Source organism: Topomyia yanbarensis, chromosome 3 (assembly GCF_030247195.1).
Source record: "Topomyia yanbarensis strain Yona2022 chromosome 3, ASM3024719v1, whole genome shotgun sequence".
Lineage (NCBI taxonomy): Eukaryota > Metazoa > Arthropoda > Insecta > Diptera > Culicidae > Topomyia > Topomyia yanbarensis.
Genome location: NC_080672.1, coordinates 36322353 through 36350158, shown reverse-complemented (window position 1 = coordinate 36350158; position 27806 = coordinate 36322353). Strand labels below are relative to the sequence as shown.

Here is a 27806-nt window from a genome sequence, read left to right as displayed (position 1 = left end):
TACGAATGAGCGAGCGTTTTCGGGTTTTCGATTCTCTCTCTGACAAAACGACAAAAAAGGCTTTTGATTTCATTGGGTCTTAGGAGCGATGCTTCTTGAATCACAATTTTAGCATGCCTTTTTGAGGGTTAAATGTAGAATATGCAGATTTATGCTTTTGACGAGACCCCTCGTTTCAAAATCTCGGTGTAGCGGCCGCATCAGTTTTTGAACGTTAATTGCATCCATTCGTATTTGCCTGCTTGGGGCGAACGGAGGGTTGTACAGTACTGTGAAGAAAAAATTTGTGAGCTACACATGGTGGATGAATCAGTTTGTGTCGTTAGGTGCTACTAGCAGAGGCCATCATTTTCATTTCTGATGGCTGGAAGGTAGTACACACACACACACAAAAACAATTTAAAATCATTTGACGAAGCCCGTTCGTGATTAATTCACGCTAATTTCATGCACCGAGCCGCATATCTTGAACAGAAAGAATTTTGATTTCAGGCGGTTTCAGCAAGTCCACTTGTAAGGTGTCCGCAGACTGTATGTCAACACCGGAAGAGAAGGAAGAGAATTATTGGGATCCATCTCCGTGGATTAATTTGTACATTTCCGTGCTAGTGTTACCGGGATCAATTGGAACAAAAATCTCCCACCCGGAAAAAAATTCTTTGGTAAACAAATGAGCCCTTATCAGCACTATCAAACCACCCTAAAGAATTAAATTTGAAAATCTTTTCATCCGCAAACTGTGATTTGTCTAAAACGTCAATGTAGAAGCCCGAAAATATATTTTGTACTTTTTATATCACAAATAAACAATTTATTTGATTGACCCAGTGGTTTAATTTGTAATGTGAAGTATACAACGCTTCGTAAAATTATAATCGGTTGACGACCTACGCTTACACCAATCATGTCAGAATCGTATCTAGGACAATAGCTAAGCTCGGAAATAGTAAAAAGTCAGAAGCATTCAACGAAAATCTTTTAGGAACACCTTCATTTTTACAAGTATAATTTGAAATATTTCTCATCCAAATCACTTTTTATCTAAAAATTCCGATGAGATTCAGCACATTTGAAGTACGCTCCTTATGTATTCTACTTCTTTCCGGTTATATCACAGACATTACCAAACCATCTTTTTTCCAATTGCTTTGTAATCTCATCGTGATTGTTTTCATCAGCGGATAGAAGTAGACAGAATCGTGAATGGTGATCAATTTTATTATTTTTTTAACTAAACATTATCAAATCTTTGTCAATATTATTTGTTTTGTCGTGACTGCCACTTACCTTTCAATAAGTAGAGCTTATTTTATAAAGACCAAAATGCACTTCAGCAAGCATAGCAACGCGCGCGAACAATGCTAACATAGGAGTCAGTATCTTATTCAATAATTCAATATATAATATTCATGACAAATAATACTTGTATTACAATATCTTATAATTCATTATACGGTACTGTTCGTGGAATGTCGTGGAAAGCCGGAATATAGAAACAAGAAATAATAAAATCGTTCACATGTCGTTTGATTCACTTAAACATAAGTAACGCACCAGGCAATTCCGGAGTTGACTTTGTTTTATTTTACAAACCATATTTTATTCAACTAATGATAAATCTACCATAAAGTCTCGGCAACCGGCTGCCTAGAGCAATGATAAGACTTCTGAGAGCTGCATAGCACTCATCGAGATGAATCCAGATTTGTGTAATTCTTTACCCCATCCTACTAACAAAAACTCCATCCCGTGGCAAACGTGGAGATGCAGAAATATAACCACTTTTGTTACACTAACGTTCGTTTCCTTCCCCGATGACTGTAAGGACGTGGTGTTGTTAGCATTTCAAAGTATAAAATTTTAGAATTGTGCACAATGCACAGTGGTCCAGAATGCAAATTTAGTAGGAATTTAGCTAAAATTAAATGACTTAGCCTTACAATATGTTCGGCAAAGTTGCTGTACTTTGCAAGACTCTTCTTTTGATTTAAACAGAAGCTAGGGTGGTTCTAACTTTAAAAAAAATTAAAATTGAACTTTTTAACGGTTCGAGATAGAGTTTAATTGTCTTCGATGAAGTTGTAGAACAACACATTTTAGACAAATTTGCTGAAGATACGCAAGCTCTAGTTTTTATACTTTCCATTGCACAACAAATCCAAATAGAAGCTTTGCGGTTTTATTTCGATAAATTTTGTGGTTCTAATTTTAAACTAAAATGCCCTTTGGAGAACTTGAACATTATTTCAAGGCGCATTATTTACTTTAAAACATTAACTACCAAACTTGTTTCGTTGCGCATAACTTTGAACTTATTTATTGAAAGTATAACATAGCATTATCTTCAAATAGCATTAGCTTCGATTAGGGCACTTAACATTAAATACCGTTTGCTGTCATATGAAATATCATGCTTTGAAGTATCTATCACCAAAAAATGGCAATAACGATATTTTTTAATATCTTGCAATATTTACTCAAAAAATAGTTTATTTTTAGAGAAAAGTATATATAACTTTCGAAAGAGGGTAGTTAGAGTTTCAGTATATTTAAACAAATTGTTCTCCTTCAAAATATCTGAAAGTATTTCTAGAGTGATCTCAATGGAAAATTAAAACTACAAAAGTTATGTGAAAAAACCATTTTTCAGGAAACACCCTATCCTTTTTTTTGTAACTTTTTTTTTGTAAAATGAAAAGTACACGACATAGAGTTCCAGTGTCTTCGACAATTTTTTTATAAATTTTATTGTCTACAGTTCCATCGAAAAGAGCGAACCATAAAAAAGTTAATTTTCCGATTTTGAAAAATTTAGAACCACCTCACCCGCAATTTAAAATAATAGAAAAGTATTGTATGGTGCAATATTCTATCATGAAAGAGAAACTATATTTTTATATTGTAAGCCGTGAAAGTTATTTAAACATATTACAAAGGGTTAATTCATGACAAACCAAATTTTTAAAATAAATTTTTCAGTTTCAATTTTTTTTTCAACCTATCCTTCAGATGTGTTTCAGAGTTTTTAAAGACGAATGTTTTCTTCTGACACATCAAAACGCTAGCTTCTATTTCACAAAAGGTATAAGTACTTATAATCTCAAAAATTGATTTTTTGAAATTAATTTTATGAAATTTAAAAAAATATCATTTTCGCTATTTCTTGCTCAATTATAAATCTACACAGGACCTTAGTTATAGTTGAAAAAGAATTATCTTTTGTTTGTCCAAATGAGTGATATTGTTATTCCAAAAGAACTCCATTTTTGGCAAAAAGTGGTCAAAACTTTTCAGCATATGTGGTGCCATGAAACAAATTATTTGCCTTAAAACAATCTTATAGTTGTCTGAAGACTACTTCAGTTTTAAATCAAAATCGCAAAAGATATTTTAATACAACAGTTTTTCTAAGAAACACTCCAACCTTCGATTTTAAATTTGTTGTGAAATGAAAAGTATGACAGATAGAGCTTACATGTCTTCTTCAATCTTTTCCAAAATTTGTCATTCTACATCTTTGCTAAAGGTTGTTTGGCTCAAGCTAGAATGATTAAAAAGTTAATTTTTTGATCTTGGTAATATTAGAACCACTATAACTGTTGTTTAACGAAAATGAGGGGCTTACAAACTACGAAAACTTCTCCACACACTTAATAAGGCTAAGCTGTTTAGTTTTAGTAAATTCTCAAAATTCCTGCTAAATTTGAATTGTGGACCACCGTGCGTCCGAGAATGGACGGTTACTCCTAGATCCCATTCATTGCTTCTCTGTGCAATTTCGCTTGTGTTTGTCAACCACGGAGTAGCAACTACGAATTCCACGGTCTTATGCTCATGTTCATTATTTAAATTCATTTTCGTCATTTTATGCATTACATTCATTTAATTTATTTTGGTTATTTCACGCATTTTATTTTTCCTTAAGTTTTGCGCTTTTATTCATTGTATTCATTTAACTAACTTTATACATTTTATTCATTTTGTTCATTTTATTCGTTTTAAGCCACTATTCTCTTTTTTTTAAATTAATCGGTTCAATTATTTTGGTCAAATTAGTTAATTTATTCTTTGTATTAATTCTCTTTGTTTTGAATATTTCAATCATTTCACTATTATTTATTTTATTTTATTTTAATTAACTCTTTTTTCATCATAATGGTAACATAAACCAGTTAATTTTATCGATGTTGTTTGTTTCTTTATTTTATTCGTTTTATTTAATATTTGCCTTCAATTTAGTTAATACATTTAACTTATTTAATTCATATTATTATTTTAATCCATTTTCGTATTTATAGATTTTATATTTAATTTTTTATTTGCTTTATTTATTATATTATTTCATTTATATTAATCATTCTATGACTAATTATTTTTGCTATTTTTGCATTTTATTTTTTATGTCAAAGATTTTCATTTTCCCCATTTTTTAATTCTATTTAATTTTCATTAATTCATTTTGTTTATAATATATACTTTATTTTTTTATTCAAGGTTTTATTTTTGCAGGCCTCGAAATTGTGGTAATTTCAGCTCTTATTCTCTGCAATCTAATCATTTAACAGTGATATGCATAAGAAATGTCTCATCTCACAGCTAGGCGGCATGAATCGGTTTGATCATCTAACATCACACGAAAATATTTAAAATAACATAAACATGAATTACACCGCTTTCAAAAATATTTCGACTAAACGAAACTAAAAAATGGAACCATTATTATATACAGTGAAAACCCGTTTTCATCAACCGCTTGGTGTATTTTTGACAATATAGGGACTATACTATATTTCTCTTTAGTAGAGAAAAATTTTGACATTTTTTCTCCATCAAGGAGAAAATTTTTAAAACCATCTTTGCACGTGAAAATTACAAAACTTATAACTAAATCTTGCGGGACATCACGCAGAAACACAAATCAATATTAATGCTTCAAAAGGGCTAATGAGATTTTTGTAAACAAACTTTTTTCGGTCATTATTCCGCTGCCGAGTTGAATTTCATGAAAAATACACATGAATCAACATCTTTACCCTTGGTAGAATTAAATTCAAATATTTTCTGTGTTGAAATTATAACAAATTAAGAGAAACCAACAAAACAAAAGTTTGTTTACAAATCTTATTAGCCGTATTAAAAAGTTGATATGGAAATAGTGTTTTCGTTTTTTGGAGCTAGCGTCAATCCGGCGTCTATCACTGAGTTAGTGTCGGATCTTGAGGAAAGTACACAAGCCCCCTCTCTTCTTTTCATGTTCTGATTACGTCTATGTCATTCAGCAATTTATTCTGAACATTTTATTCAAAGGTACCAAGTCTCTGCGATGAATATATTCACATTTATTTAAGTTTAAAGTGTCGGTGTCGGTGGTGTACTGGCAGTGTTGGAAAAAATAATAAATTTCTGCATTTGAATTGAACCGTAAGTTTTAAAGTCATTACAATTATTTTTTTGAAAACTTGTAGATAGTTACCGTCTTTGACAAAGTTGTTAACCAAAGTTTGAACTATAGTTTTAAAAAGCTGGTTTTTAATATTGAGTGAAATAGCGATCTTTATTAACGTAAATGCAAAATAATTGATTTCCCCATATAAAATCCCATACAAACTTTGAACGTAATGCGCAAACCCGGAAAGCAACGAACCGCTACCAAATTTTGCACATGCATTTGGTACCACAAAAAAAACACAAAAAGTACTGTGCCCGTTTGTTTGAATCATTTTGAAGTTTTCCCACACAACCGCGAGCCACTCTAATGGGTATATTGTCAAGACAGTTTTTAAAAGACACAATTCCCAATTTACTATATCTGGACTCATGTTTTTCAATTAGAACTGTTAAAATATTATTTAGTATAACCTCATAACCATTTCAAAATAATTTTGAACAAATTTATCTTAAGGGGATCGCCCTACTATTTTAAAAGAGATTCATATAATAGAACTCTACTTCAAGTAAACATCATGTGTTCGAGTTGAGCAAATACGCTCATCCAAGCTGTACGACATTAACTTTTACAAATCCCGGTGGATCCTGTTTGAAGCTAAACTAAGCACTACGATAGTGATGCAGTTTAACTTCCATATGCTACACCACCAGTCACGGTGTGTTTGTGCCTTTGCATATCTCGCCAAGAGAAGAATATCCCGAGAAGCGATTTTCAGTTTAATTTTTTATGCAAATTGTTTCCCCCGTAATGGCTGTTCAGCACGATGTTGCTCCCTGGGAGAAGCTTGTTGATAGTTGTTAATAGCACACATATATTTTGCTTCGTTGAAAATTTATCTTTAAACTCTGATATATCGGTATTTTTGCTTCGGCTGCCTCCTACGAGAAACACTGTTTTTGTGTAATCCGTATCAACGTTAAAAGGCATTAGGATCGGTAGTTCATGAATTATGAATCATAGGGTATTTTACAAAAATAGACCATATGTACATATGTGTTTTCAAAAAAAGTTGATTTGATTTAAGCTCATCGAAAAGTGAAAGGCAATGCTAATAAATAAGATAATCCGAAAGGATGTACATTACAGCTGCAAAATTCCAGCTAAATTCACATACATTTTTCTTCACAAACTGCTCCATGGACGATTGAAAATAAAATCTTCCTACCTTTCTGTTTGCCGTCACGCAGCTTCTTCAGCCGGGGTATCCTGCTATCCTCTGACGCTAAATTGTGCGCCATCCCGCCATTTATTTTCGCCACCAATGACGAACCTATTCCATCATCAGCAGAAACCGCTCGTTCAACGGAACAGAAATCATCATCATCATCGTCGTCATCACCATCTCCATCTTCATCATCATCGTCATCATCATCACCACAACCACCGGCGCCATCGATTTCAACCTCACTGGTACACGAACCGGAGCTGCTCACTTCATCACTGCCTTCATCGACGTTCAACGCCTGAGCCTCGGCGTCCTCCGAATCCGAGCTGGTCAGGTGGAATGAATTGGACTCAGCCGCCACCACCAAGGACTGTCGGGTCGGGGATGCCTTTATTCCTTCCGAGAAACGATTCAATCTACTACTACTGCCACCACTGCTGACCACTTTGCTGGGTGATTGAAGCTTACCACTCCCGGACCCTGCGAACAGATGGTGGTGGTGGGCGGCCGACCCCCGTTCGCCCGAGACAAAAATGTCCGAAGCCTTCTTCACCACGTGAGTGGTACTTTTCGGCAGGTCACGCATTCCCGCATCAACTTGCTACGCTTATTTTCACTTCAATCACTGCAAACTATAATTTTTCGGCATTGCACTTTCACATTCCCTTTCGCCCTGATCGGTTCGTGCACAAGTGGAAGCTGCGTGTGAAAAGAAGCAAACCAGCATTTGACTAAATGGTTAGAAAATCACTCACTCACTTCAAACCCCGCAGCATTTCCCTTCGTTTGACTTATCGTGCAGGCGTTATCTGACTGCGGGCCACTCGATTCAAATAGAACAAAAAAATCATCCACTTGACGTTACTCAGTTATCACTAGCACTGCTGCGGCCTTTGTTGGAAACGTGCGGGAAAATCTTGATTAGATTGTATCACTTGATGGTTCCCGTTCTTGTTTCAACCCACCCCGCCACTTGTAACTTAATTAAACTTTTCCCTCTAACCCCTCAGGATCGATTCACTGTCCGAGATTTCGCTTGCCAACCAGAATTACGCGGTTACGGTTCCGATCATCATCATCAGCACTGTCAGCAGCTTGGTTGAAAGACAGTCAAACTGCGGATCGACGACGACGACGACGAGAGAAAAAATTCGTGTAGGAAATCTGATCCAATATCCAATAGGACGTCGAAACCACATTAGCGATATTGAGTTTAGTGCTGTTGAGTGCTGAATGCAACTCGCTTTTGAGTTGGTTTGGATTGCCGGACTGTCGAACCGGTTGATGCGATGAGGAGCCGTTGCGGTAAGGGGCCCAACATAATTGGAATTACAATAGAACCGGCGAAGATTTTCCACAACTTTACGATGTATGAGATGATTTATAACCATTTAATCTTCATAGCTTACGCTTGTTTACTGTTCGATAATCAAAAATGTTTAATGCTGCTTAATCCACCCACGCACGTCTTCCCTGCCCATAGGATTGGTCGATCTCAACAAGGTCCGCGCAAAAGGTCGTCTCACTTGCACTCGATGTTGATGATGGTGTACTGTAACACCGGCCCACAATCGGTGCATATCGGTATTAATTTACTCCCCACACGCGTTCAGAGTGCGAAGCTGTTTACCTTCAAATTTGAGGCATAGTCCTACATAGCCGATATGTTTTCTGATGTGGTTGGAACGAAAACCGGTGCGGAAAGCTTCAATTTACAAAGGCGACACCATCCGTTTCGATGATATCCGCGTTGAAGGTTAACGAGAAAGGAACAAGTGATGGCGAAAAAGCAGTCTCAATAGCAGATTGGTGAGTTAAAATTCTAAGCTGGTTCTGCAATGGTGAATTTCGACACCTTGTTGCAAAAAACTTTTCTATCAATCCTTAATTAACCTTTTTTAGGTGTTAACTTTTTGTAACGAATAAGGTGTTAGTGGGTCATATTGACCCCGATTTCGAACTCAGTTTTAAGACATATTTTCAACCAATTCTATATGAATTGGTACTTAAATTGTTTGTTAGAGTGTAAATTTTCAGTTTCTGGTAAATATTACCGTTTTTCACCTCGTTGGTCAGTGGGAATCGGTGCCGAATGTGGTCATGTTTGGCCGATTCCGGCGGTATATTATTGTACCCCCGGAATCGGTATTGGAATCCCAATCCGGGATATCCAGGATCAGTCGTATCATGACCACATTTAATATATACATTCTTATTTTTGTTTTGTTTGTGTTTATTATTAGTATTCTGTCAATAAACCTGTGATTTATGATGATGGTTCTGCATACATCTATGGATGCCAAACATGACCCCATTCGGCACCGATTCCCACTGACCAACGAGGTGAAAAACGGTAATATTTACCAGAAACTAAAAATTTACACTCTAACAAACAATTTAAGTACCAATTCATAAAGATTTGGTTGAAAATGTGTCTTAAAACTGAGTTCGAAATCGGGGTCAATATGACCCACTAACACCTTATTCATTACAAAAAGTTAACACATAAAGAAGGTTAATAAAATAAATAAATCAAATAAGTCCATTTAATTGAATGAACGATTAGAAAAATACAAAAAAAAAACAAATTAACAAATTGGATGAAATAAATAATAGAAATGACTAGACATAAGTAATAAATTATTAAAATACAGAAAGAGAATAAAATGTATGAACTGAAATATTATCGAAATGAATTAAATTTCTGAAATTAATAAAATGCATTGAAATAATTAAATAATAAATTAATTATAGAAATTTAATTATTTGAATCAATTAAATTAATGAAAGGAATTAAATGAATTTAATGCAAAAAAATTAATGAAAAAAAAAATGAATTAAATCATTCAATTGAGTTAACAAACTAAATTAAATAATAAAAATCATGTGAATTAAATATCTAAAATTAATAAAGACGAATTTCGCGCCAAATCGTATTCAGCGTTGGCAGCACCCTCTCAGATTTTAATGAAACTTTCTATACATGAAGACTTCGTCACAAAAAGTCACTTTGCATACTTTGTTTTTCCAAAAATGATCTAGACTGTCTTTTGAAAAGGGCCAAACTTTTTTTTTCCATTTTTTTTCAAATGGCTATAGTCTGAAAATGACAAATCCTACAGAAAAATGTTGTAGGAGTGGTTTTCACAAAATTAGTCAAATTTTCGAATAAAAATATTGAAAAAAATCTTCATTGACTCCTACACTGAAAAAAATCGATTTTAAAAATTTAAAGACGATTTACAAAAAAAAAACACATTTTTGATTTGGATGAAATTTTGTTTCTAGATAGATAATTATGTTCCTTACCTACCGTCAAAAATTCATGTTGAGCACTTTTGAGGAAAAAAAGTTATTTGAAAAAAACTTTTCGTTGTCCAAACTGATTTTTTTTTCTTCAGTGTGTTTATATCGAAAACTAAACCAATGAAAGTCATGATCATCTCAGAATCCATTTTCCCAGCTGTTAGTTGCCTGATACATGCAAAAAGTATCAGTAACGAATTTGGTATATATTCACAAAAAACTTGAATGAAGACTGGAAGACTGGAAGATCGGAAGACTAAAAGACTGGAAGACTGTAAGACTGGGAGTTCATTTATTCCTCTCAAAACTGATAAATTTTATGAAACAATTGACAAACTTTTCTAAAATTTATTTTATGTCTGATGGAGCAGCAGCACAATACAAAAATAAGAAAAACTTTGCAAGCTTGTGTAGATTCCAGTCAAAATATGAGTTAAGGTTGGAGAGAAAATGGGCCAAAATCCAAAAAAAAAAACGAAAAAAGCAGTTTTTTTCCACACCGAGTGTTAGATCTTCATAAAAATCAATCAGCTTATGTAAAATGTTGTTAGAGTACTGCTGATTGATTTTTATGAAGATATAACACTCGGTGTGGAAAAAAACTGCTTTTTTCGTTTTTAATTTTTGCCGATTCTCTCTCCAACCTTAAGCGCAGAATGGCATTTTGTTGCAGCATCCCGTGGAAAGGGACCCTGTGATGCTATCGCTAGCACTCTCAAGCGAATTGCAAAAAAGCTAGTCTTGCTCGTGACTATGGAAATACCATAACAAGTCCCCAAGTGTTATATAACTGGACAGTTGAACAAACTGATAAAAATATCACAAAATTAATTTTCTGCTACATATTCACTGAACAGCACAACAAAATGTCAGAAGAACTCTAAGAGCTGTATAATAACGCCAAAACAATACCTGGAACTCAAAAATTCCACAGTTTTGTGCTTATTCCTGGGGGCAAAGTAGAGACGAAAAGATATTTTAATTCAAAAGATGAACCACAAATATTTTCCTCCTTGTATAGAAATAATACAAAATAGCATGCATGAAGATAGTTTTAAGACAAATGTAAAATATAAAAATTAATACATAATTATGTAAAGTTCAATACATAATGTTGTGGTGGTTATTCCTTTCTTTAATTCTTCCTCAGCACTAAACAAGAAAATAAAAAAATAATAATGGAAAATTTGTTTAACAACATAAACTCTTTTAAATGGGATTCTTGATTAAGGAGTTACATAGCTTTTAGTGATAAAAATGTCAAGAAATTTTGAATTTGAGTAAAGAAATAAAGGAATGATTTCATTACACCAAACTTATAATATTTAGGTAGCACATTTTTCAGTAAAATAAACAAGCATAAGTTTATAAAAATAAATTGATAATTGGCGGAGTTATGGGTTTTTTACCGAAACCCTTTTTATTTAAGAGGTGTGCGGTGATCACAATTGGAGACCAATAGATCATCTAAAAACCCAAAACTCAAAAAATTTTATTGGCATATGAGTATTCCACGTACTTTAACGATTAGTTGAATAAATAATAATTTTTTCCTACATTCGAGAACGTTTTCATTAAAAAATCGCTGTTTTAAGCTCTAAAAATTGTATTAAAAAACTTTTATCCATGAAACAAAAATTTATGAAAAAAGGAATTAATTACGATCAATTGAAAAAAAATTAAGAAAATTGATTCAGTAGTTTTTCGGTAATCGTGATCACGGAAAAACCATTTTTAGTAAAACGACATTTCGAGAAAATCGAGTTTAAAATTTCAAATTACCACTGCTCTTGGTAGACGAAGCGCGCTTGGAAGCGCTGTAACTTTCGATCTATTTCTTGGATCTTTATAAAAATTTGGGAAACCATTCGTAAGGAGTTGTACTTTCAGATAAAGTAATAAAAAATTTCGATTTCATGAAAAATGAAAAAGTAGTTAACCCCCTAATAAAATATGCTTAGTTGCTAAATTAGACAATATCTTCTCACAAACTGAGTTTTATTGGATTCTGAGATGATTATGAGTTTCATTGCTTTAGTTTTCGATAAAAATACACTGAAGAAAAAAAATCAGTTTAGACAAGGAAAAGTTTTTTTCAAAAAACTTTTTTTCCTCAAAAGTGCCCAACATGAATTTTTGACGGTAGGTAGGGAACATAATTATCTATCTTGTAACAAAATTTCATCCAAATCAAAAAAGGGATTTTTTTTTGTAAATCGACTTTAAATTTTTTAAATCGATTTTTTTCAGTGTAGAAGTCAATGAAGAATTTTTTCAATATTTTTATTCAAAAATTTGAATAATTTTGGGAAAACCACTCCTACAATATTTTTTGTAGGATTTGTCATTTTTAGACTATAGCCATTTGAAAAAATTGGGAAAAAAGAGTTTGGCCCTTTTCAAAAGACAGTCTAGATCATTTTTGGAAAAACAAAATATGCAAAGTGGCTTTTTGTGACAAAGTCTTCATGTACAGAAAGTTTCATTAGAATCTGAGAGGGTGCTGCCAACGCTGAATACGATTTGGCGCGAAATTCGTCTAAAATGAAAACGATAAATAAAATTAATGAAAATCATTAGATAAGAAAGATTTTTAACATGAGTTTAAACGTAGCAAAGTCCGGACTTTTTAATGATTTTCATTTCCGAAACCACCATTGCTCTGTTCACTTCAAATGCATGTTGCTCTTTTGATTTTCGTCCGATTTTAGCACAACTAGTTTCATTGTGTAGAAGAACGAAAGAATTTGCTTGGTGAATAAAATACATTTGGTAAATTTGCTTGGAACTATGACTTTTTAGTTTAAATATATTTGAGGTGGTCAAATCAAAAATACTTTTTTCACTAATGTATTCTGTACAAATTTCGGAATCATTTCGGAACGGTCACATAGTATACATTCTATGGGAAATAACCTCTACTTTTCGAATATAATGGTCTCGTTCTGCGCCTAGGTGCGCAAAAAATTTTAAGGAGATTTCGAAGCTTTGTTGCTGATATGGAGGCGCATGGTGTTTTGTGTAAAATAGTTAGACAATCTACAGTAAACCAACACGTTATACAATGTATTTAAAGTAGTGTTCTTCATTTTTTATGATATTGCTGACATTGGTGAACAGTAACGGAAAATCTATCATGAAAACGGGATCATAGTTATAAGAAAGGTTCAATGACACTGTATGGAAAAATGCATTTAATATTTTATGACTTTTGACATCAAAAATGAGCTCAGCACCTCAAAATTTGCCTAAATTGTGATTTTCAGCCAAATTAGGTAACATTTGAGGTTTTGTCCGACCTTTGTTTGAAGACCCGCCACTGTGCGGTGGGCGGGGCATGTTGTGAGGATGCCGGACAACAACCCCACCAAGTTGGTTTTCACCTCCAACTCGGCAGGTACAAGACGGAGAGGAGCGCAGCGTTCCCGGTGGCTGGACCAAGTGGAGCAGAACCTGGCGAGTATCGGGAACTTAAGAGGTTGGAGACGAGCAGCAACTGACGGAGTGACGTGGCGGAATATTGTGGAATTTGTGAGCGGTCGGTTGCTTCCCGGGTTTGCGCATTGCGTTCAAAGTTTGTATGGGATTTTATATGGGGAAATCAATTATTTTGCATTTACGTTAATAAAGATCGCTATTTCACTCGATATGAAAAACCAGCTTTATAAAACGATAATTAAAAGCCTGGTTAACGACTTTGTTGAAGACGGTAACTAGCTACGAGTTTTCAAAAAATAGTTATAACGATTTTAAAACTTATGGTTCAATCCAAATGCAGAAATTTATTATTTCTTCCAACACTGTCAGTACACCACGACACCGATACTTTAAACTGAAATAAATGAGAATATATTCATCGCAGAGACTTGGTACCTTTGAATGAAATGTTCAGAATGAATTACTGAATAACATAGACGTACTCAGAAAATGAAAACAGGAGGGGGTGTGGCTTGTGTACTCCCCAGTTCCCAGTTTAAATAGTTTAGTATAACATAAGGAGCACATCTTTTAAGCAAGTTTAAACCGCAGAATTAAAAATTAATCTTATGTGTTTGAGTGCTACTATTTAAGGGCTCTACTGTTATCTCATTTAAAATGGTACAGTGGTTTATAAGTTTTACATATTTTAAACCCTATTTCTTAGCCGTTCAAAGTCAGAATTTTTAAAAATGCATATCCTTAGATTCCTTAAAGTCTCGGAATTGTTTCTATTGACGTTTTCGTTTGAGAATCTAGGAAAGAAACCAGGATAGTTATTTGAAACAAGCGTTTTTTGATGAAATTGAGTTGGATTCACGCAAAACAGAGGTGATGTTGGCGAACCAGAAATATACTTCAGGTTAGAGCCCAACGCGAATTCCAGTTTTTGCCCCAAGCAAAAACAACACATAAATTTGTAGGTGTAAATTCTAAATATTGTAAATGCTATTTCCCACAACAAAGATTGTAGTATGATTTATATTTGGGTCTATCAAAATATTAAGAAAGCTCAGTGGTTGACATTTACAAGGACGTAATGATTCTTTGTCTTATACAAAACAATCTAAACAGGGACTGGGGAGCACACATGCCCCCCCCTCTCCCTTCTTCTTTTCATTTTCTGACTACGTCTACGATAATCAGTAATTCATTCTGAACATTTCATTCATAACTACCAAGTCTCTGTGATGCATATATTCTCATTTATTTAAGTTTTTAATGTCGATGTCGGTGCTGCACCGGCAGTGTTGGAAAAAGTAATCAATTTCTGCATTTGTATTTTACCGTAGTTTTAAAATCGTTATAACTATTTTTTGAAAACTCGTAGCTAGTTACCGTCTACGACAAAGTTGTTAACCAAGGTTTGAACTATAGTTTTATAAAGCTGGTTTTTCATATTCAGTGAAAAAGCGATCTTTATTAACGTAAATGCAAAATAATTAATTTCACCATATAAAATCCTATACAAACTTTGAACGCAATGCGCAAACCCGGGAAGCAACCAATCGCTACCAAATTTTGCACAGGCATTTGGGACCACAAAAGGAACTCAAAAAGTGCTGTGCTCGCTAGTCTAAATCATTTTAAAGTTTTCACATACAACTGCGAGCCACTCTAATGTATAATCAGGAAATATATTATAATATAATAATATAATAAAAAATATATTATAATATAATAATACAATAAAAAATTCAATTGTATATATTAAATTGATGATTTGAATAAAATAAATAAAGCAAAAAAAAAAAATAAAATGAATGAAACTAATAAAACTAACAAATCAAATTAAACGAATAAAGTGAAGAATATGAATAAAATGAAAAAAAAAATAAATTAATAAAAGGAATAAAACGAATAAACTGAACGAAATGGATAAAATTAAAGAAAATCAAAAATTAAACGAAATGTATAAAATAAATAATATGAATAAAATGAATGATATTAATAAAATGAAAACAGTAAAATTAATAGAAATAACGAAATTTTGCAAAATGGAGAAAAATAATCAGAATAAAGCGAAATTAATTATTGAAATGAATCATTTAACACTATTAAAAAGTTATAAGATTAAAAGAATAAATTAAATTTTGTCAAATTTATAATTTGGAAGTAATGATTAAAATGAAAACTGCGAATAAAATAAGTTAATTGCATAAATCAATAAATTGACCAGAATGCATCCAAAGAATCACACGAATATAATAAATGGAATGAATAAAATAAATTCAAATGAACAAAATGAATAAAAAGAATACTGAATGAAATAGATGAATAAAATGAAATGATCATGTACTTAAAATTAGTATATTATTCAACTCGCATAAAATAAACAAAACGAATAAAATCCATGAAACAAAAAAAACTGAAAAAATGATTACAACGAATGAAAATGACAAATATGATTTGTATAAAGTAAATGAATGAAACAAATTAGACGAATTTGGGAACAATTGTTTCAGGAAGTTTTGAAATGTTTGTGAAACCATCTTCATTTGAAGAATGGCTAATTTATATACAATGCAATCTCTAGTGTTTCGATTTTTTTCGTTTTCATTTTTTATAACTTTGCTGAAGACCTCAACCATTTAAACAAAATTTGTCCTTTTTTGCTCCGAGGATTCTGCCTTATCTAATAAGGTTAAATTTACAAATTCATAAAGCTAGGGTGATCCCTATTTGAGGCCTTAGATAGCATTATTTTTTGGACTTTTATTTACAAAAAAATAACAATTTCACCTCGAAAATCAGATCTGATGTCTGTGCTATCTTTGACAAAGTTATTTACATTATAATATTTTACAACTTTGCGGATGACATGTACTCCCTCAGAAAACTTTGAAACAATTTTTTTTTTCTCGGGTGTTCTACTTCAGTCCAACTATTTTTTTTATTTACAGAGTTGCAGAATATCATTGTGAACATATCCTGCGAAGAAATTCTGGCTCTAAAATGATATCTAAGACCTCTTGAATAGGTTTTGTCCCACCTTTTATGGATTGAGTTGTCAGCGTCATTGCTTCTCTCCCCTAGTAGCTCTGAGCTAATCCCAGCCGAGGTCGTTGGAGGTTTCAGAGGTGAACAATCTCCGGTACAATTTGGAAGGGAAGCAGAGTCATTGTGTTGATGGGTCAATATCTGTGAAGTCGTTTCTCTAGCTTCGGTGATAGGTGCTCAGCGCAGACAGCGACCGACGAAAAATAAAATATGAATAACAAAACCGATAATCTCAGTAAAACAAAATAAATATGTAGTTCTGAGAATTCGGAAACCTCAGAAGTTGCTCAACTAATCAGATTGGCTCCCTGGCGTGCTAGGCTACTTTTATCCTACTCAATAAACTCTGTCACGCCTCCGGAAATATGACATATTTCACAGCAAGTTTGAAGCTATATGATATTACATTTTCTGGGATCCAAATAATTTTTTTCCCAACGGTATTGTTTGCCCCGTGTACATCTCTGGCTAACTGTTTCATTGAAACGATGACTTTTATCATTTGCCAACAGAACTTTTCTTTTCTGCTTTCACGATTACTGCCTGTTCCAAGTACGCCTCTCCACATCAGACGAAGAATGCAGCTAAAATAACTACTGGTTGTTTTTTTTTGGACAATGAGACAACGTCTGTTATACTTCATATTAAGTTTGAAGAGTAATTCACTAGATGCTTCACTATTTTGTTTTGGCTTCAGTAGTTCCCATTGTTCGTGCATCTTTTCCGGCTGGATTAGGTTTCCAAGACACTACCTTACACTTTGTGAAAGTACCACTACGAGCCGTTCCAAATACAAACAAATCAGAAAATAAGATGATAGCCAATTAGCATATTAACACTATCATCAATTTGCCAGAACAGCCAATCACATGCTTCCTTCCAATCAGGTTGTGGCAACATAGTTGAAGCCCTCGAACCATCGAACATCAAAAGCAAAATCCCTTTCGAAGTTTAGCTGCACGATTTCACAAGTAGAGCAATATAGTAATTAAACATTCATGTGCTCTGCATTAATTTACCACACACCGTCCCTCCCTCGAGCTGGCTGCTGTAGTGCAAAGAAATTGCTCAATCCAGACCGACCAGCCCAGCCAGCCAGCCAGTAGCAGTGAGAGTATGCGCTGGCCGCATGACTTGGCCGCCGCCGGAAGCCTGTGATAATAAACAAAAGACCGGAATGATGCATCTATTAATCTATTAGGGCCTAGGTGTTTGAGAATCTGGAAATTTATCATATAAACAGACGGCCGTCAAGCAGGTTTTCACACCGGCTCACGAACAATGTTGGCCGGTTAGAAATGCCACGGTAGACGTCACGTTTCGGTGGGATTTGAGGAGCATGCTTGTGGTGACCGTGGTGTTAGACGCAACAGAATGAAGAAGTCATTTTATCTATCTCTCGTTTGGAATTTACTGCAATTGCGTGAATAAATAGACACATTGCGGAATTAGATAAGATTGTGACTAAATAGTCATGGCGGTGGGTCTACTCACTGATAAAATATGCGTGCGAAGTAGACTGTTGGTTTAAAAAAGAGTCAATTGCAGGTTTCCATTATACTGGATACAAGTAGTTTGGGTATTCAAAACATTGATTAAGTTTTAAAATTATCTTCGAAGTGCTAATGTTCTTTTTGGTGTAGAACTGGAATAGTCCCAAACTTTCCTGATGTTTTATATGGAATAAATGCCCATTTTGTAATTTCAGTGGTTACGATTCTATCAGAGAGAAACTCAGTGACTGTCGTGTGTGTATTAGTTGTATCGTCTTTCGAATGAAGGAGATTGTATGAATACCAAGACACAAGAAGAAAATGCAAGTAAATCTGGTTGCACGGTTTAGTGAGTTATTTTGTTTGCTAGTTTTGGCAACCAGGAATTTTGTGTAAACTTCGTGTGACTTTTAATAAATGTTTTTCCAGCGAGCGTTGCCTAATTCGAATATTTTTGTTTGTATTAATTAGTTTTGCGTTAAGTGGAAAATGGCATTGGAATGTATGGAATTCTTTCGGTTCCCTAAAGACTGCGTCGTCGGGGAAAAGATAGTTAAATCCTGTATTGAATTGATGAGAAAATGTCGAAGAAGATTGCTGTTTCCAACCACCAAGGAAAACGGTCACGGTGCTTAGTGCACTTTCTACTTCTTCCCGAGCCAGCGCGAAGCAATAAAAAAGCGTTTATTTTTGTGTTGAGTGCCTGGTCTGAAGAACAGAAGAAACTGTTACTTTAATTTTAGCCGTGTCGTGATGAGTGAGCCGCAGAAGCAAGTAGTGGTGTTCCGGCCAAACTCGATGGCAGTTAATCGAGGTGATCTGGTCAAGTTTCAACGATTTTGCATTTGCTTTGTAGAGAAATCAGTAGTGTTTATGCACATACTTTCGAATACCCCGCGAATGCAATTGAATATGACAATGAAAATTACTGGTGTGCCATTTGTCATTGTTTCAGGGATCGAGGAATTCTGCTGAACTAGAAAAATAAGTTTGCGATATTGTCAATTCGTAAGTTCAGTGATATAAAAAGTTTCAAAATCATGAAAAATTTAAAAACCAAATATTTAATTTATTAAATAAGCAGTCTGACAATATTTCCGATTCTACAGAAGTCTGGGATAGTATCAATAAAAATGAAAATACCATAAAATTGTGTTCACGCTAAAGTTGCGTGATGTCATAGAATCGATAATAGTTACAAGACACCCGGTCAAGTTGCTCCACATATACAAATCGCTTGTCAGATCAGAAATTTCAGGGCAAATTTCGACATTATCTTCTCTCGTACATTCTCTGGAACTTGGACGTGACGCTCATATATTCCTAACCATGATAAACAGCCTTGAAGTAAGTTTCATTCTCCTTTTAGGTGGAACTTTATTTGACAAGCAACTGTGCGTAAGGTTTCGTGAGATGGGTTTTTCGAGTGGGATTTTTCTGCTCATTCCGATTTGGCGTCTTCTGCACCTTGTAAACGTGTAGTTCTTTTTTGCATTGTTTGCTCCAAAACATTTATGTCCTTGTTTTGTATTTGGAATGTGTGCTAGTAGTGTTTCAATCGAAAAAATATATTTTTCTATTACATTGAAGACTTGCTTTTTTTAAACCCCCGATTTTGTCTGCTCTCGATTTTATAACCTTCTTAAATCGATTACAAACAGTCTTTTGAATTAGACCAAATTTGATATTAATAGTAATAAAAGCCCGACATTACTGCTTATTACTGTGAAATCCTAAGCTTTCTTATGGTTTTTCATGATTCCTCCATAAATTACAACCGATTTAAAAGAATGAAGATTTTTTTTCAGTGTTCTGGTAAAAAATTAAATACTAATAACTGATCCCATGATGAAATGCAAAGAAATGTAGTTTTCTTACATGAAAATACGTCCTATCCTTTACTTACGTGAACAAAGTTGTACATTACTACTTTTCAATTCACAAATATTTTCGTAATTCGGGGGGCTAACCCCAAGGGTGCCTAGAGTCCAAAAGGGGCTTCCCCCTAATCACACCTTTCCTTATCTTTCGTTTTAGAGTTATGATGTCTTTGGCAAAGTTGTTGTGTGACATCTAGCGCTTTATTTGATAATTTCATTTTAGTTCGGAATTCAGTCGCTTGGACGGCGCAGTTATCAACTTTTGACGTAGGCTACGTCTTTGTTTTCGATATGGGGGTGCACTCTGCAAATTCTACAAAAATGGTATGTAACGAAAAGTGGTCCAATTTTAAACGCATATAATTCAGCCATCTCACGATAAATTTTCAAATTTTTTGCACAAATCGCCCCGAAATACTTCTGAGAATAGATTCCAATTGATAAACCCAAAGATTTTTGATATCATAGCATTAAAAAATTAAATAATATACAACCTTGTCAAAATATCGCGCATTAACACACAGAAGATAGCGCTTCCCAAGCCCTGTACGACGGTTTGGTGTACTTAGCGCGCAACGCTTCTTTGAATGACGTCATCATCGACTATTTAAAGAACGGACTTGGGCAGACACGCTCAGTTCCCTGTTGAACGGCTGGCGAAGCAGATCACTGCGCTGTGTTTTTTACAGCCAGTGTAGCTGAGCTAGAAGTCCGTTATACTGGCTGTGGAGGGACGCTACCCTGTGTCGTCCAACAGGCGACCGCTCCAACTGCTTCCTAAATGCCGCTGTAATGTTGCCAGTAAATTTTTGGTTTAACTAGCACATGTATTTGCTATTTGCGCTTGAAATTAAGTAATGTAGTGGTAGTAATAAGCTTCCCATTTTGGTTTAAACGCAAGGACAGTTTTTAAAACAGGATTCTATTAATTAGTTTAGCTCATCTAAGCAATTTTATCAATTCTGGGTGCTATCGTTTGTCCCCTATACTCGGTTGTTACACAGCTACATCGACTCAAGCCATCTGACGCGCGTGAAATTGAAAAGCTTTCAGTGTCCAATTCGATTAATACGGGAAAGTTTAAGTGGTTGTTCTGAGCACCTGGCAGTAGTCGAATGAGTTAGTGTACTTAAGTGAATTGATGCTTTTGTATCGTCGTATACAAAAGGTACTTTGGAAGAAATAGAGAAAAAAAATGAAAGCTTTCATCTATAAGTGTTTGTGATCACGTGAACGAAGTCAGCTGATGAAACGGTATTACACGGCTGATGTATACGGAGACAGAATATCGAAGGGAGTATTTTTCTTTAATGTATTCGTGTGCAATGTTCATTTTTAGGGATGCGGAACGAAGAATCGAACTTTTTTCAGGCTTTGTAGGTGAGCACCGCGGGGGGTGTTCGCTCGAATTCTGTGCTCTTTTTAGGCCCGCATTTCGCGTCCAAATGTGTGTGTGAATTTGGTTTTTGAATCAGGGGTGCCAACCTTACAGACTTATCTGGATTCTTTCAGATTTTTAAGCGTCGTTCAGACATACAGATTTATGTTTTTATGATCCAGATTTCAGAAAATTTGTCTAGATTTATTCAAACGATTTGAAAAATAACAAAATGAGATACAAGAATGTATCATTGATTTTTAAACACTGGTTATTTGAAAGTAGATCGTGATCGGTGGTCCGGCGAAACTTTGCCTTAGAGGTTGGAGGTAGGTACAGCCCGCGGGAGCTATGACTCGATATGAGAAAAGACTAAGTTGTGGCTTTATTTAAAAGTGTATATTAAAAATACTCTTATCTTGTGTTCCTACTGCCCAATTCTCAAAGGAATATTGATATCAGACTAGCTCGCACTTTTAGCAATACTCCTATGGCCGGCTGTTTGGAGTTCAAATTGCTGTAGTTTAGGGAGAAACTAAATCACTCTCGATGGCCGGCTATCCAGAGTTTAAATACAAGAAAAATCATAACTAAATACATTTTTGCTCTGAGTATACGTGTACTCGGAGATTAACATTCCCACTGCATAAAACATATTCATTTTGTGGTCGCATTGCCTGCTTGTGGCGAATCCTAGACCTGCACCTGTCCTTCAATCCAACTCCGTAATACCTATGGAAGCGTCGCTGAGTCGGGGGCCTTCCTTAAGTAGGTATTACATCAACATTTCCTACCCTATCCTAAGTATCGGTGAAGATGGTCGTGGCCGGCAATAACGATTCTCATACTATTGGTTTACTGAACTCATAAGAGATAAAGTTCATTCCCGATCATTTATCTCACAAGCAAGATGAGTTGAGCTACCTATAGGCAACATGATAATTGTTAGTATGCAATCTACGAATAGCACCGTGCTTCGCAACGCAACGCAACGCAACGCAACGCTAAGCAATTTTATCAATTCTGTAATTTAAAAGGAATTTTGCGGAACTTGGTGAATTTGGCCCCACTTGCAACTGGTATAATCAATCTGCACAAAGTGTTGCATAACGCAGGGCTGTTTATTGGAACAAAATCATTCAGCCCTTCGCTATGCAAAATCACGATATTATGACAAATGGGCTAAGCGCGGCCGTTCGTTTCAATCGGGTAAGGCCGCGTGGAATTTTGGTGAAACGCGCTAATAGTGTCGTGGTGGTACTAGTTGTCTCTTTCGCTCTACCCATCATTATCAGCGTGACTGAGATATTACAATCACCTTATGTTTCTTGTTAGACATGTTTTGTACATATCTGTGAGAATACTTCGTCATAAACACATTTTTTCAAACATGATTCTTGATTTCTAAACGTGTCCAAAAATGATGTTTTCGGTGAATGGTGGTAAAATGAACAGCTTCTGGTGACCTGCAAAATGTCCTGTATGTATGCAATGCGCAGCGTGGGAAAGCATTTTCCGATCAATGCTAATATCCCAACAAATCATGAGCTTTGCATACACACAGGGAATTTTGCAGGCAAAAAAATTGTCACGGAAGAATTGAATTTTCATGACGTAGGTAATATTAACCATTTTACAATCCTGTGGCATCGAAACACATCTACAAACTTGGGGTTATCCATGGGTGTTTGGACTTTTAGGATCTGTTTGAGAGCAACTACAAAGCTTGTTCTATACATGAGATGTGATTATATTGTCTAAAATTTGATTTTTCTTCACCGGTCCGGGTGTTTTTTCCCACACACTAAGTACTAAGAAAATAAATATTTTACATTAAATAGTATAGTCCTACGTCTACAGTTCGTGCAACCCCATAGGGCTGCTCCTTGTAGTTTTTAATGGAACGAGATAGAAAGATGGTGTCTATAGCAAAGTTGTGTATCAGGTAATTATAAGTATATCTTCTGAAGACACCAACTTTGTAAGTCCTACAGGTTTTGAAATATCGCGCATTTTTGAAAACATAATCTGTAAGTAAATGTTTTAACTAAAACCTTCTCTATCTCGAAACGTACGAGACATACAAAGTTTGCATCTTCAGAAAATATGTTTAAAATGATAGCACCTACAGCTTTCTTTCCGACCACAATCTACCGTTTTTCTCTTAACCCATTCATGCCCATGTTGTTTGTGGACAATAACGTTTTTAAGTAGCTATAACTTTTGATTGAGGCGAGATTTGCTCACAAAAACAAGTAAGGCTCATTAATGTGATTGTTGTCTTTAATTTGAGTATTAACAGTTACAAGGATCAGCTCTAGAACTGAAGTTATTGCAATTAGTCTGATTGGATTCCAATGGAGCAGTGCTGCCAGGGACAGTTTACGTTGACGACCGAAAATAATTTTTTCATATATCTTCTTTATGATGCAATATTATTGAAAACTGATAAAACTTATCAATTTAGACCGTCGTTGGCTACGTTTTCCACGTAATTGGACTATTGTAATTATTCTAGGAGAATTGTATTGAGCATTACAAGGTAAGAATTGACCAGCTTCTAGCACTGCCATAGAAGTACCTATCTTTATGAAAATAGGCTTTTCGTGTTTCTTGACCCCACTGTTTTCAAGAAAAAATAGTTTTGAAACCCTACATGCACTAGAAAAAAGTTGGTCATGAAAGGGTTAATCACCTATTGCTCGGTGAACTTTCAATGTAGAGACATGATTACACTGATTACACTGGAATTAAAAAAAATGCTCAATAATATACATTTGTGCAAGAAATAAATATTTATTAGAAAATAGCCGTGCATAGAAAGTGTATGAGCGGCTCTTACCTTCAGGAACGACTGTGTGGGCCGAAACGTCAACGTACAGTGCAATCCAACTAAAAACAGTATTATATCGAGTTCACCGATGTGTGAGCTACAACACAAAATTTACTGATTGCGAATCGATTGACTACTTTTTCTTAAAACCTGGCAAAACGAACAAAAAAAGTGAATTTCCATAAGACTAAATGTGGGGTTAGCCTCTTTCGAACGCCTGCTAGTACTGGAGTCCAGCTTTGACTGCTAATAGCAAAAAATATATAAAAAAAAAAATTCAATATTCTTAAATGGCAGTACACGTGGATTACTTAGAACTATTAAAAAATAAAAAAATGTCAATTTCGGAAAAAAATGTGTTTTCGGAACCCTAGAAAAAGTTGGAACCAAAAGGGTTAATTTTATCTATATAATTCATTTTATTTGATTAATTAATTTTACTATTTAAATTTGTTTTTTTTTAGGTTTTATTTCTTTTGTTCCTTTTATTAGATTTATTATTGCATTAATTTTTCAAGTTCATATGCAGTTCCTTCATTTCATTATTCTTTTTTTAATTCTCTTCAGTTATTCTTTTTATTCGCTTCGTCCAATTTGTTAGTTTGTAATAAATTAATTTATTTTATACTTTTAATATTTTTTCAAATATTGTCTAATTTTCATTTGAGTTGTACTGATTTATTTCATTAATTTGATTTACATTAATTGACTTTGCCGATGCTTTTTTTTTCATTTTTTTGGCTCATATTTTTAATAGTATTTACATTATTGACTTTCTATGATTCATTCAGTTTATTCGAGGCTTTTTTCGCGGAGGACTGGGAACTGTATTTCTTTCACCTCTAGTTAGGTGCAAACTTCGCCTGAGTTCTCCAAACTAATGAATGATCCAACAGTGATATGTGTAGGAAATGTAATATCTGACTGCCAGGTGGATTAAGTCGGTTTTAACACGGTTTCATGTTTTATTTTGATAATTTTATTCATTTTATGCTGTTTATATTTTTCTTATGTTCATTCATTTTATCAATTCTATTTATTTTATTCATTCCATTAATTTTCATTTTATATTTCATTCTTTATTTTCAGCGTATTGATTTTATAATTTTATCCGCATTATTTTTCTTTTATTTCTTTTATTAATTTCATTTGTTTTCTTAATTTTTATTAAATTTATCAATTTCATTCGCTTCATTTATTTCATTAACCTTATTCTTTTATTCATTTTATTAACTTCATTCATATTATTTATCATATTCATCTTATTTTTTTTATTAATTTTTACTCATTCTATTCATTGTATTCATCATATTCCTTCAATTCATATTATACTTTCTTTAATTTGATCATATTATTTATTTCATTCATTTCACTGATTTTACTTATTTTAGTCATTTTATTCTTTATTCAGTTTATACATTTTTTATATCATTTTTATTTATTTATTTTACATTTTAACGACATTCAATTAGCTATAGATTACTGGGTAGGCAAAGTTATGAAAATTAGAGCCAAAGTACTCAAGTGAGAGTAAGGATGTAAAGTATGCAAATCGGAAAACTAGAAGTGGCAGGGTCATTAGAACAGGCTTAATATCTTACGGGCTTAACTTTTGTCTTCTGCTGATGAGGGTCGAGCTTAGGCAGCGTAACTACGAATCACCCGAGACCTTTACCGTGACAACCGACAAGTTTATACATTTATACATTTTATTCTGTTTCTTCACTTTATTAATATTAGTAATACTGGTCATTTAATCAAATTTGTTGCTTTGACTAAATTTAATTTAATCTATTGATTTTGAAACATTTTTTTAAAACTTTTCTTATGTTTCATTTATTGAGATGAACTGATTTGCTTTATTTGTTTTATTAATTTGATTTAAATTAATCATTCTACTTATTTTATGAATTTGTTACTTGTTTCATTTTATTTTAATGCTTTTTTAAATTTAAGTCGCTTTATTGTTTTTCTATAACTTATTCAGATTATTCATACCTCAAGCTGCCTAATTCGCATGATTTCTGGAAACTAATGAATAATCCAACAGTGATATGTGTAATGTCTCACGATGGATTAGGTCGGTTTTCATCTATAATTTGTCTAACTTTTTTTCTTTACATTTCCTAAAATTTATTTCTTTTCCGTTCATTGACCAATCAGGTCGAATGTTTTTTTTCTGTTTTGAAAAGGTATTGAAAAAGGGAAGATTTTTTGCGCAAATTCGCTTATTTTGGCCAATCTTGTTGTAGCATATTCGAATTATAGGCTCGTGTTCGTGAACAAATATTGGGAATAACTTAGAACCCTAAATTTATGCAAATCTGATTATTCCACAAAAACACTATATTGCAAAAAAAATGAACAGGAAAAACTGTTACATTACTATAAAGTTGTCATACACTACACGGAAAAATCCGTTCATGAATTCATGAACAAAAGATCACGAACACATGGCGTTACATTCGAATGTTTGGATTGGGTTACTGTTGTTGTTTCCTGGACATGTTTAGTTATGGTTATGATTCTTGTTCATAATTTGGGAATAGACAGCCGACAGTCAAACGATGTTCATGATTTCAGGAGCTTATTCGCGATTTTTGTGTTTTCCTATCACGTTACCGTGCTATTTGATTCGTGAGTTTACTATCGGATTTTTCTGTCAGATTAATGGGATTTATGTTCATGATTACAGAATCTTAGTCGCGATTTTCGTAATTTCTATTCACGTTATCGTGATATTTTAGTCATGAGTAGAGTTATTCATATTCATGATCTTAGTCATGATATTTGATATTTTAATCACGAGTAATATGAATTACGTTTATGATTTCAGGAAGTTTGTCATCATTTCAATTTACTATTTATGATGTCGTGATATTATAGTCACGATTAGAGATTATTTCTATTTATATTCACGAGGTCGTGATATTATAGTCACGATTAGAAATATATGTTTATTTATGCTCCTGATTTCAGGATTTTAGTCATTATTTTTTATATTTTCGTCACGAGTTGTGTGATTTGTGTTCATGATTTCAGAATCTTAGTCACGATTTTGGTAATTTAGGCTCACGTTATCGTCGTGTTTTATTCTATAGCTTGCTTTCGAATTTGACAGGTGTAGTAATGTGACTCATGTACATGATTTCAGTAGTTTTATTATGGTATTCGTAATTCCTCTTCGCCTTATCGCGATCTGCTAATTTTTGGTTACTATCAGTTTTTTTGTGGAAATATAACGGAACAACGTGACATAAAAGTGTGACAGATTCATGTTATATTGTTCTGTGAACCATATCGCGAGCACGATTCGTGGTACTCAATGCAGTTTTTGTTTTCTGTCCAGACATCACACTGGGTCTTGTCAAATGAATAACGATGTTCAAGGTCCAAATAGTTTTCTTTTATCTACTGCTCGTACCTATTTCTGGTCGCTAGAAGCTGGACATTTCATGAAAAAGTGCACGGAACAAAAATAATTCCACGAATAATACTCCAAATTCTGTGGAATAATTCACGTGAAAATTTCATTACCAAATTGAAAATGATTAGGAATATATTCTAAATATTACAAGCAATAGATCGTAAATCATGTACTAGGAAACATGAGCTAGTTCACGAATCCATGAATAATATTTTATAATTTTGTGAACTATGTGACGAGCATTACTAGGACGTAACTATTGTACTAGGAATCATGAACCAGTTCACGAATACATGAATAATATTTTATGATTTTGGCTCGTGAATAATATATGACGAATACATGAATAACATTTCATGATTTTGTGAACTATTCGACGAGCACGGATATTTGATCGT

The 27806-nt window shown here is 33.9% G+C and overlaps 1 protein-coding gene across 7 annotated transcripts in view; it reads right to left on the bottom strand.

Moving 5' to 3' along the window:
* LOC131691471 (liprin-beta-1) overlaps positions 1 to 27806 on the bottom strand; it is a 151435-nt gene that overhangs the window by 120579 nt on the left and 3050 nt on the right. For 6 of the 7 annotated variants that reach the window (XM_058977885.1, XM_058977891.1, XM_058977888.1 and 3 more), the window contains exon 2: positions 6615 to 7313. In XM_058977885.1, the coding sequence (XP_058833868.1) occupies positions 6615 to 7200 (586 nt within the window). In that variant the 5' untranslated portion in view covers positions 7201 to 7313. Of the gene's footprint in view, positions 1 to 6614; positions 7506 to 27806 lie in introns of all 7 variants that reach the window. The other variant, XM_058977886.1, reaches the window with a different exon arrangement.